General features: G+C 32.3%; 1 protein-coding gene across 1 annotated transcript in view; it reads right to left on the bottom strand.

Moving 5' to 3' along the window:
• LOC102507140 (probable ubiquitin carboxyl-terminal hydrolase FAF-X) overlaps positions 1–12,683 on the bottom strand; it is an 82,612-nt gene that overhangs the window by 39,696 nt on the left and 30,233 nt on the right. The window contains exons 7-11 of the mRNA XM_032474731.1: positions 10,810–10,925; positions 10,351–10,602; positions 10,133–10,271; positions 8,312–8,464; positions 7,425–7,529 (exon numbers count right to left, since the gene is read on the bottom strand). Of these exons, the coding sequence (XP_032330622.1) occupies positions 7,425–7,529; positions 8,312–8,464; positions 10,133–10,271; positions 10,351–10,602; positions 10,810–10,925 (765 nt within the window). The remainder of the gene's footprint in view (positions 1–7,424; positions 7,530–8,311; positions 8,465–10,132; positions 10,272–10,350; positions 10,603–10,809; positions 10,926–12,683) is intronic.

Here is a 12,683-nt window from a genome sequence, read left to right on the forward strand (position 1 = left end):
CTTAACATGCATGAGGTCCTGTGTTTAATTCCCAGCACTTCCATTAAAAAAATAAAATAAACCTAATTACCACCCTACACCCCACCCCCCAAAATAAGCAAAGGATTTGAACAGACATTTTTCCAAGGAAGATAAACAAATGGCCCATAGCGCATCAAAGTATTTTCAAGAATACTGATCATTAGGGAATTGTACATCAAATTACAACGTGATACTATCTCATACTCATAAAGATGGCTACTATCAGAAAAACAGAAAATAAAAAGTACTGATAAGAATGCAAAGAGACTGGAACTTTTTTGTGCTGTTAGTGAAAATGTAAAATGATACAGCTGCTATAGAAAACAGTATAGCAGCTCCTCAAAAAATTAAAAGTAAAATTACCACATGATCTAGCAATTCCACTTCTGGAGTGAGTGATTCTGGAGTGAGTAGAAATGGGGAGTTATTGCTTACTGGACATAGTATAACCATTTAAGAATTCATAACTGTGCATCATTCTGAATAGCTTGATAAAATCTCATACCACTCCATGAAGATGGAGAAAGGAATTTATGCTAGTTTCACCGATGCACCTAAAACTGCAAAAATTCCGGCCGCAAGTGTGATACATGTTTAAGAAGGAAGGCAAGTCATACAAGATATTTTGACAGAGACCATATTCATAACTCTCAATACAGTAAACTGTTCTGTTATTACTTATTGCTAATTACTGTGCCTAATTTATCAATTAAACTTTATCTGATATGTATTAAAAAATACATAGTACATATAGAATTCAGCATTATCCATAGTTCTCAGGCAGACACAGTGGGGGTCTTAGAAAGCAACCTCCACAGATAAGGGAGACACTACTGTGTAAATGAAGACAGCAGACTATAAAGTAATGTGTTTTACACAATTTAAAACTAAAAGGAAACATACGTGGAGAAAGAAAAAGTCTGACAACTTCTAAATTATTGACTAAGCAAAAAAAACTTTTAAACACAAACTTACAAACAGATAAATGCTCCTTTAAAAAAACCTAAAATGGTTCCTGTGTTTAACAAGATGGAATAGATCTATCACCATTTCTCCCACTAAATATAACTGAAAATATTATACATGAAACAAATGCTGAAAATCAGAAAGAAAGCAGAACTGCTGAAGTTTTTAAAACCTGCAGAATGACAAGACAGCTGAGTTTCCTGGATTTTCTTTTGTGTCATATTCCAGACCAGAAGCTGAATAAGCAATCCATCAATCCAGAAACACAGATTACTGCAAATAAGGAAAGTATCCTCAAAAGCCACCCATATAGTCAAAGGGTCAACCTAGCACGACAGAAAACATCTGTAAAATAATTGTGCTGTTCCCAACAAACAACGTGGAAAATACTATGGCCAATACCCACCCAAACCACAAAAAGTTAAGTGGGGAACTTAGATTTCATGAGGTTTTTAATAAAGCATTTTAACACCTGTTGGAGTGGAATAAAAGAAGACCAAGTAGGGAGCTAGGATTTCTACTGTTACTCAACAGTGATAAAGAATGCCTGACTCAGTGGTGCCAGAGGAGGCTTAGCAGAGTCAGGACTTATACTACTGCCCAAAAGTTAAATAGGTCACCCCCACTGTGGGGCTTCAGAATTTCCTTCTTGTCTAGCCATAATAAGGAATGTCCACCTTGGGAGGCAAAGAAGGCTGAGAGGAGAATCCAGAGTTCTCTGCCTGGCTATAATAAAAAGGGGCAATCCTCTCTTCCTTTGACTGGTCGGTGCCAGATGAAATCAGCTTAAACAAACAAACAAAAAACCAAACAAAAGTGATTTAATGGTCTGATAACATAATATAAAAACCTTTAGGTTTCAGCTGAAAATTACTCAAACATAGCAAAAATTAGGAAATTATTAATGTGGAAGAAAGATGTCAACACTAAGATGACAGATGTTGGAACTGAGCATTACACACCATGACAAGTGGAATTTATTCTCGAAGTGCAATACTATTTGAACATACAAATGCCAATCAGTGTAATATAGGACAAAAAAATAACAAAAAGCCAATAACCTCTCAATATACACAGAAAAGGCAACTGACAAAACTGAATATCCTTTCTTGATTAAAATTCTCAATGAACTAGAAACAAGAGGGAATCTTTTAAATCTGATAAATGTTACCTATAAAAAATTTACAGCTAACATCATACTTAATGGTGAAAGGCTGAAAGCTTTCCACCCAAGATTAGGAATGCCCACTTTCACCATTTTTTTCAATACTGTCCGTTATGGTCTAGTAGGGCAATTACACAAGGGAGTATACTGACTGGAAAAGAGGATGTAAAATTATCTCTATGTTGAATGATACGGAATCCATTAAAAAAAATTACAAGTAATAAATTTAAGAGTTGCAGGATGCAAAAAATATTAAAAAAAAAAATCACTTGTATTTCTATATACTTGGTATGTTTTCCTATATACTAAGTAGGAACAAACCCAAAAATGAAAACACTTCCATTTATAGCATCAAAAGTTAATCACAATTACTTTGGTTTTATATATGTACATATAATTTTATATATAATCTAAATACATATATTTATTATATACAATGATATATATACATAATTCAATAAATATTTAAAAGATTGCTATAAGAAATTAAAGAACTAAATAAATAAAAAGGCATCTCTAAATAAATGGAAACATATTTCATATTTATGCACTGGAAGACAACTATTGTTACGACAGCAACACAATACAAACCAAGCTACAACTGTCCAACAATCTCTATCAAAATCTCTGTGAAATTTCTATACAAAAATTGACAAACTAATTCTAAATTTATACAGAATTTCAAAATCCCTAGAACAGCCAAAATAATCTTAAAATTAAAAAAAAGATTTAAAGAAAAACTTTCTAGAAAGCTACAGTAACCAGTGCATTGCAGTACTGGCATAACAACAGACATATATATTTATGGAACAGAATACAGAAATAAAGCCTTACATCTATGATCAACTGATTCTAAAGAAGAGTGCCAGGACATAGCCATAATCAGAAAAAAGTCTTTGAAACATATGTTGTTGGAAAACTGAATTATCACAAAGAATGAACCTGGGAGTCTCTCTCATACCATATGCAAATAATTAATTTAAGATGGACTATACACCTAAATTAAAACACTAAAACTGCTAAGAAGAAATTATTTTTTAAAAAAATCCTTGAGTCCATAGATTAGACAATAATTTCTTGAATACAAAACCAAAAGTCCAAGAGACCACCCCCCTCCAAAAAAAAGCTAAACTAAATTTCATTAACTCTTAATAGACACAAAAAGCAGATTGCTGGTTTCCAGGAACAAAGGGTGGAAAAAGACTGGAGTGATTAAAATGTTCTGGAACCTCATAAAGGCAGGGGCTACATTGAAGGAGAAATCAAAAGCTTCACAGATAAACCAAAGCTAAGAGATTTCAGAACCACCAAAGCAGCTTTACAACAAATATTCAAGGACCTTCTCTAATCATCAAACTGTAAGAAAAGAGAAGAAAAAGAAGAAAGAGAAGAAAGACGAAAGATTGCTTTGGCTGTTCAGGGTCTTTTACGGTTCTTTATAAATTCTGGAATTGTTTGTTCTAGTTCTGTAAGGAATGCCATGAGTATTTTGACGAGGGTTGCATTGGCTCTGTGGATTGCTTTGGGCAGTGTGGCCATTTTGATAGTGCTGATTCTTCCAATCCAAGACCATAAGAAATTTTTCCATTTCTGTGTAATTTCAGTTTTCAGAGTATAGGTAACATCCTTGCTTAAGTGTTTATCTAGGTATTTTGTTGTTTTTGATGCGATGGAAATGTTTATGCCAGTTATAAAATTCTGGTTTTTGAAGTGAAAATAAAGTGAATGAAGGGCCTCAAATGGCAAAATATCCTTCTTTCTTGTGTATACTTTGTGTGTGAATTGTATTCCATTACATATACATATATATGTGCTGCATCTTCATTATTCAACTGTTGATGTGCACTGAGGATGCTTCCATATCTTGGCAATTATAAATAATGTTGCTGTTAATAGCAGAGTGTATGCATCTTTCTGAATTCTTATTTTGTGGTTGGCTTCATTCCTTTGCTAACTACGTAAGTTTAAAAAGCTAAAGCTGTGAATGTTCTTAGAAATAATGAATAGTATATACATGTAAATTTAAAACTGTATGTGCAGTTTAAAAAAAAATAAATAAATGAGCTATCAAGCCATGAAAGACATGGAAGAAACTTGAAAGACATATTACTAAGTGAAAGAAGCCAGTTTGAAAAGGCTACAAACTGTACGATTCCAACCAAATGACATTCTGGAAAAGGCACAGCTACAGAAACAATAAAAAAATGGTGATTTCCAGGGGTTTGGGGAGAGGGAGGGTGGAAGGGAGGAATGAATCGATGGTGCACAAGGGATTTTTAGGGCAATGAAATTATTCTGTATGACACTAGATAGGTGGCTACATGTCATTATGCATTTGTTGAAGCCCACATAATGTACAAAATCAAGAGTGAACCCTAAAGTAAACTATGGGCTTTGGTTGATGATAATGTGCCCATGTTGGTTCATCAATTGTACCAAATATCCCACACTTATGAGGGATGTGAGGATAGTGGAGTATATATGTGTGGGCGGGGAGGGCTATGTGCAAACTCTATTTTCTGCTCAATTCTGCTGTGAACCTGAAACTGCTCTAAAGAAATAGCCTGTTAATTAAAAACAAACAAAAAAATGGAGTGGCTGCACAGCACTGTGAATATAATAAATTGCACTGAATTGTACACTTTAAAAATGGTAATTTTAAGTCATAGTTTTATATTATGTGAAATTCACCTGAATAAAAAAATTTTAACTTTTGTGTAACAACAATAAAAAAAACCATCAAGAAAGTGAAAATGACAACTATCAAAAAGGAGGAAATACTTGCAAATCAAAATCTAATAAAGGACTTGTGGTTCAGAGTGTAGAAGGAATTGTTATAAATAAAAAATAAAAAGACAAACACAAATATGATTTCGATAGGAATTTCTTCAAAGATAATGCACATGGCCAATAAACAATGTAAGAAAATATAAGATAGTCATTAAAGGAAGTGCAAATCAAAACCAAATTGAGAAATCACTTCAACTCCACTAGGATGGCTAAAATCAAAAAGACAGAGAGGTGTTAACAGAGATGAGAAGAAACTGAAATACTCTACACATTAGTGGGAATTTAAAATAGTATACTTTGGAACACAGCCTGGCAGTTCCTCAAAGTGTTATGCTTAGTTACACATATTGTTGTATTCATAGTTGCCATATAACCTAGCACTTCCACTGTGAGTACATACTTAAGAAAACTGAGGTCACGTGTTGACACAAAAATCTGTACACTAATGTTTACAGTAAGATTATTCAGAATAGTCAACAAGTGGAAAATACCCAAATGAATAAGTCATGTGGAAATGGATAAATATATGTGGTATACTGATACAAAGGAACATTTGTCCAAACAAAAACTTGTACGTGAATTTTTTTCAGAGCAGCAGTATTCCAAATAGAAAAAAGCAGAACTAACCCCAAGTCCATTAACTGATTGATGGACAGCCAAAACTGATATATCCACACTACCAAATGTAATTTGGCAATAATAAGAACTGAAGTCTTAACATGATTTAGCATAGATGAATTCTAATACCATTACGCTAAGTGAAAGAAGCCAGTTAAAACAGGCCATAAATTTATATGAAATGTCCAGAACAGGAAAATCCTCAGAAGCAGGAAAGAGTAGTGGGGACCAGTGTTGGAAGTGGAACAGACAGAGGACCACTTATTTAGAAGTAAGGAAGAAGTATTCTGAAATCAGATAGTGGTAGCAGTGGTAGCATAATTATGTGTACACACTAAATACACACTAAATCATACACTTTAAAAGTGTGAACCTTACAGTTTGTGCATTATACTTTATGAAACTGCTTTTAAAAAAAACTAAATTAAATATGCAACCCAGAAATTTGATCTCAGAGAAACAGAGACTATGTACAGGAAAAAAAAATCTGCAAATCTATGTTAAGAATGACTTTATTTGTGATAGCAGCAAATTAGGACATTTTAAAATGAATCATTGTAAAATTATACCATGACTACTACTCAGCAATAAAGGAACAAACTGTAGATACATAGAACAATCTTAATGAGACTGCAAAAATCATGCTGACTAAAAAAAAAAAGTTAATCCTCAAAGGCCACATACAGCATTCTGTGACTCCATTTATCTAACAATCTTAAAATGAAAGAAGTGTAGAAATAGAGGACAGATTAGTGACGGTCAAGGTTGAGGAGGAAGTGGGGGAAAATGGGAAATAAATGTGGCTATAAAAGGGTACATGAACTCTTGTGATGGAAACATCTTATATAGAGTGTATGAATGTCACTATCCTGGTTATATAACGTACTAACTTTCTGCAATATGTTATCACTGGAAAAACTGTAAAGGATGGAAATATTGTATTATTTCTTAACATGGTATGTAAACCTACAATTTTTTTCAAAATAAGAAATTAACTTACAAAATAATTAAAATGTTTTGTAACTCCAGTTAATACAACATGAAGGAAGTTATGTGTACTCTCTTGTTAATCATTAATTACTACAACGTTAAAAACTGATATTTACCTTAATATCCAATAATTAGAGAAAAGAATAAGTTTTAATGGAGTTAAAGAATTAAGGAGCAATTAAAAAAAAGGAACAACGATCAAACAAAAGTAAACAGGTGAAAAATATGAGTAGGTATCCAGCAAAAAATCAGTTTAAAAAACATGTTTCATTGTATTAACCTCTAAGAATATAAAGACCAGTACCACAATGAGGAAGAATTTCAAACTCATGAGATTATGAGTAAGTACCAACTCTGAAGGCAAAGGGCTGTCAATTAGCACAGACAGACACAAGAAGACAAAGACTCACTGAGAACTCAAATATGTGTAAGCTAACATTTGACCAGTAACAATATTAAATATAACTGTGGACAAGTCAGGATCATTTAGTTACAAACTACAAAGAACTGTTTAATGAAATACAGTCCATACTTCAAGGTACCTTTAGTAAAATATTCCAAGACACAATGCAATACATTATATGAACTACCAGTTTACCAATCCCTCAAAAAACAATGCTTGCTATTTTCTTTTTTAAATGGAGATACTGGGGAATTGAATCCAGGACCTCATACATGCTAAACATGAATTCTACCAGTGAGCAATACCCTACCTCAATCCCCTGCTACTGAATAACAAATATTTAATGAACACCCGATGAGCCAAAGGGGTAATGCACAGACAATGGAATTTTTATTTCAATTTCAGATAACTGATGCCCAATTAATTAAATCTACTAAAAATGAAATACTACTTTACTGTCTGAACTACTACCTTAAAGCAATCAAAGAGATGATCAAGTTGTTCAGGAGAAAAATCCCATGCCAACTTTGCCAGGAGGTCATGCACATTCTTTACAATGGCTTCATGTTTTCCTGCCTGTTGTAAAAACGAAAATGACATAAATTAAATGAGACAAAGAAAATCACATCATACTTAAATCTGATTAAAAATAGGAACAAACCTCTAATTTGTCAATCTCCATTAAATACTAAAATATCCCTTCATCCTTCATCTAGGTTTTAAATAAATTTCCTAACACTTTAAATGCTTTAGAGCTGTCATTTGTACACATTTATACAATAGTAATAGTTTTAATAATAATAGTTTTAATTAAATTAAGAGAAAATAAGGCAAAATAGTGGATTGTTTCAAAATGGAATATTTCAGTGTTCAATGATGGTAAGATTAACATTTTGTTGGTCTCTTAAGAAAAAAAAAAAGGTTGGAAGGAGTTTGTATGCTAGAGCTTAGTAACACTTCCCAGATAAGCCATGAAGGAAACATGCCAAATTCTGTATTAGTATTTCTGAAATCAAAATGGTATTTATCCTCATGAAAAGTTTAAATATTCTTTAATAGTAAGTTTTTATAAGTAATATGGTGAAGCTTTTACCTCTTTCTTTATAAAATACATAGAAAAACATGCACTATATAATTGTTATAAACCTAGATATAACATATATAATTGTTACATACTTTACATTCTTTAGTAAGAAGTGTCAAGAGGGGGAAACCTGTTTTTCCTTTAGAAGATATTCATGGCATAACTTGTTTGTATCAAGAAACTCACATACTATTACATATTGACTACCACAAAGCACTTAATTTTTAGTTCTTTGCTTATAAAAATAAAATAGGTATCATCTTATATTCCTTACCTGTGCTGCCCAGATATTATCAAGATCTTGTAACGTAAGAGCTTTTTCTTTAATCACAAAACGAAGAATCTTCTCCAGCTTTTCTACATACTGAGGTTGATGAAGACTATCTCGCAAGACTATGGATAAAATATTGTTCTGTTGTATCCACTCCTAAATAAAATACAAAAAAATTACTTCAAAGCAGAAACTAAAAGTTTTTGAAAAGCTAAGGAGGAATGAGGGATTGGATAATTGTGATCAAAAGGTATAAACTTCCAGTCAGTAGATAAACTAATGGGAATGTAATGTACAACACAACTGACTAGACTTAACACTACTGTGTTATTTATTTGAAAGATATTAAATCCTAGGATGGCATCACAAGGGAAAAAAATCTCTTTTTTGGTATCTGAGATAATGGATGTCAACTAAATTTGTGGTAAGCATCTGACAATACAAATAATACAAGTCATTATGCTGTACACCTTAAATTTGTACAGTGCTGAGTATCAACTGAATCTCAGCAAAACTCAGAAAAAAAAACTAAATTAAAAACATGGCTCAGACTTCTCTTTCATGGTTCAACAATGAGAATTCAAAAGCCCAGATAATGTTTATGTTTAAATGATAACATACTAATAATATGTTTTTATGTGTTGTTTTAGTGCAACATTATTCAATATTATAATAATTGCATAGGATCCAATTTTAAACACAAATGCTCCCATTGATGTGCTAAGGTTTTAAATTACAATCCAATAATGTAATGTGCTTATTACTGTTTTAATGCAAAACGATAAAACATTACAATAAACAGTTACACAGAATTTAATTTTTCACATATAGAAATGTTCCCATAAATATGCTACTGCAGTAACACATCTTAAACTACTTGTGGAGAATAGTGTTTTATTTCCAATGTTAGATTCTTCTGCTAAAAAAAAATTTAAAGGCTACAGCAATGACAAATTGCTTCAAAAGTTTCTGAATATTCACATTTTCTTCATCTGTCAAAGATGGTAACAATTCAATATTAGTGGACAATATTTTGAATGGTCAGTGCTTGATAATCCACAAAGGAAGATAACTGAATACAAGAAAGCTGATCCCACAACACTGAATCAGAACCTGGGTCAAGGTAACATACTATTTTCTCAATATCAAGTGAATGTCCCCAAAATACCTTTTAATAACATTCTGATCATTTTCACTACTAAACTGAAGACCCTTTAGAGATCATTCTGGGCTGATAGGTTCCCTAGTGTTGGCACAGACTATGCACTCAAAAAGTATCACTGAATAACTTACTTTCTCTTACAGCTTAACTGTATGCAATTCATTTCAACATTATAATATCTATGGTATTTCAATGTCACAATGATGTAAATGATTTTAAAAATGAAGTTCTTAAAATCATGATGAAACATTACCTGTTAAAATTTTATTTCTTTAATTGTAATTTCCATTTTCAAACTTCTAAATTGAAATGGCAAGTAATCACTACACCAATTCATTGAATAGATTCCACATCTACCAATCCCGTCCAAAGATAACCTCTTTCTACTTCTAACCGAACCACCAAACTATGACTGCATCATGAACACTAACCTACATTCAATAATGAAAATTTACCAAAGTCGCAGTAACTTAGCCTATCACTTCCAAATGTCCAATTATTTGTTATTACTATTATAAAGAAAGTTTTAGTACTTAATATTCCAGAAGTCAATCTCCCAATTTCAGGGTTAAATTTTGTTACTGTTGCTTCTAACATTAACTGATGCTAATCTAGTTTTCTTTAAGCAGATTCTTTTTCATTAAAGAAGCAAAGGGGCTTACTGCCATTCGCTCAGCGGTCAGCCACTCTTCCTCCTCAGGATTACCATGACGATGAGCATAATATGACACACTAGATATCACCTTGTTAATTTCATTCAGAGCATTCATCTTCCCATTAAAGGAAGAAATCTGCAACAATCTATAAGAAAAACTTGAATTAATTCAAGTATCATAATAAGAAATCAAGCAAATAATTATTTACAGAGGAAATATCTTACCTGAGTATCATTTTCAACCTAAAAATTTCTAAAACTTTTACAGTTTCTTCTTGTCCTGGAATTCTTGAAGCTAAATTCTTCAGAGATTTAATAATCATTGAGAGGGCATCATTTTTGGTTTCATTCTTTGCTTCTTTTTTCAGTTCTTCATCAGTTAAATTTTCTAAAAATTGTGGAACTATTTCTATAATTGGAATAAAGTATTTTTTCACTGTGTGTTGACTGAGAAACTCATAGCATTGTCCAAATGGTCTGAAACAAGGAAAAAATATTATTTCTGCAATATCTATTATTTTTACCAAGACTTAAATCCTAAACTAATTTCAATACTTAAAAAAAAAACCCAAAACTTAATAGTTCAAAGTGAGCAAAGACTAGAAAGCCGAAATTCAATGACTTTCAAGGCAATAAAATACAATTACACAGTACAATTAACACTAACTTTAAAAAATAACTTACTTAATAAGGGCTGCAATTACTTGAACGTTTAACGATGGCCCATTAATAAAACGATCATGCAAAATCTGGAATCCATTTAATGTGCCAAATTTATTGATGAGATCCACTAGCCAACCCTGCAACACAATTAATGGTTAAGAGTTAATTCTTTCCTTTCCTTTTCCAAGAAAAATGAAAAAAGTTACCATCTGAAATGCATTTGTTTGAAGGAAGTCAGAAATAGGGAGTTCAATATAATAATTACATTTGTGTTAGATAGTTATACATATATTTATAAAGATTTAAAACTTTTCTTTTGTACTATGTTCTCTGTATCTTTGAGCCAGAAGCAGCACAAGTTCAAACTATCTGGTAGTTCCTAAGGGAATGGCTGGTATTTGATCATATCTCATATATCTGTGGATAGAATAAGCAAAGTTTGCACAGGTAAAAACACTGCTATAGAAAAGAATGTAAATGAATTTAAAAGCTATGCAAATACAAAAATCAAACATATACGCTTAAGTGCATTAGAAAGACCTTTCTATCCTGTCTTCTAAAAAGCCAAATTTTAGAGGGAAAAAATAAACAAAAACAATAAAAAAAAAAAAATAGGGAACAGAAGCCATTTTGCCAGAAAAAATTATTGAAAACACATGGAAAATGCTAACTGCTCTAGGAATACATTGGTATTATCACAATTCTAGGTCTGACAGAAACCTAAATAAAATTAAGAACCTTCTGGAAACCAACTTTTTAAAAAAAATAAATTCACTATAGCATATTCATACATTTAAACTTATTTTTGAAAGGTTAACAGAGAGTGACATTAGCAAGTCTTCAGCATAGAAAGCTTGAAAGCATTGTTCTTAAATAACATTATAGGAGCTCTGGAAATCAGTACAAAATTTAGAGCAACCAAGAAAATGCTCAATCAAGAAAAAGTCCCATTCAAAATTTAGACAATTTCATTGTGTTTTTACTCAAGGACGCCTACTCCTTTCCCAGAGCAACACAGTTTAAGGGAAGCAGTGGCCTAATTTTCCATTACCTTAATTTCCCTCCATTCAGAGACGACTGAATTTGCAACACTAATAAACTGCTGTGGGCTACCTGAGAGATCTGTCTGTGTCACTATCTTACAGGTCAGACAACCCAGAGGCTTGGAACTTAAGAGTAAGGAAATTGATAGGAAGGTGCATAGTTTAAGAAAACCACAAAATGACTACAGATATACACACTTTGAGGGCAAATTACTGATTAAAGAATACAAAAGAATTGCTAAGGTCCTAAGAAGAAACAAGTGTAAGACAGGGAAATTAAGGCATTTAAAACCAATCAAGTAAAAAGAGGAACTGGAAAGGGGAAAAAAAAAGCATATGAGAAGGCTCAGGTAAGACACATGCTCAGAAAAAGCCTTAAAAGATCTTAAGCCTTCATACTCAGCTCACAGTAAAGGTTTCTCTGCAAATGGCTGGGCCTGCAAAGCCTAGAAGTGCCCAATTTTCAACAAAAGATCAAAGACACGTAAAGAAACCAGGAACCAAAACATCTTCCAAAATCATGTCTGGAGAAAACATCTGACATAGTTGACAAAGATTTTAAAATTTCCTAAATATGCTCAAAGTGCAAAGGAAAACACAGGAAATAAAGGAAAGGAATACATGAACAAAATGAGAATACCAAAAAAGAGACAAAATTATAAAAAAGAACCAAAGGGATATTCTTGAGATGAAAATAAAATAAATGACTTGAAATTTTCAATGGAGGGGTTCAATAGCAGACTGAAACAGGCAGGAGAAAGAAACTGAACTTGAAGGCAAGTTATTTGAAATGATCAAGCCTGAGGTGTAAAAACAAACAACTCCCCTGCCCCCAAATAAAACAAACAACCA

The sequence above is a fragment of the Camelus ferus genome, chromosome X (assembly GCF_009834535.1).
Source record: "Camelus ferus isolate YT-003-E chromosome X, BCGSAC_Cfer_1.0, whole genome shotgun sequence".
NCBI lineage: Eukaryota > Metazoa > Chordata > Mammalia > Artiodactyla > Camelidae > Camelus > Camelus ferus.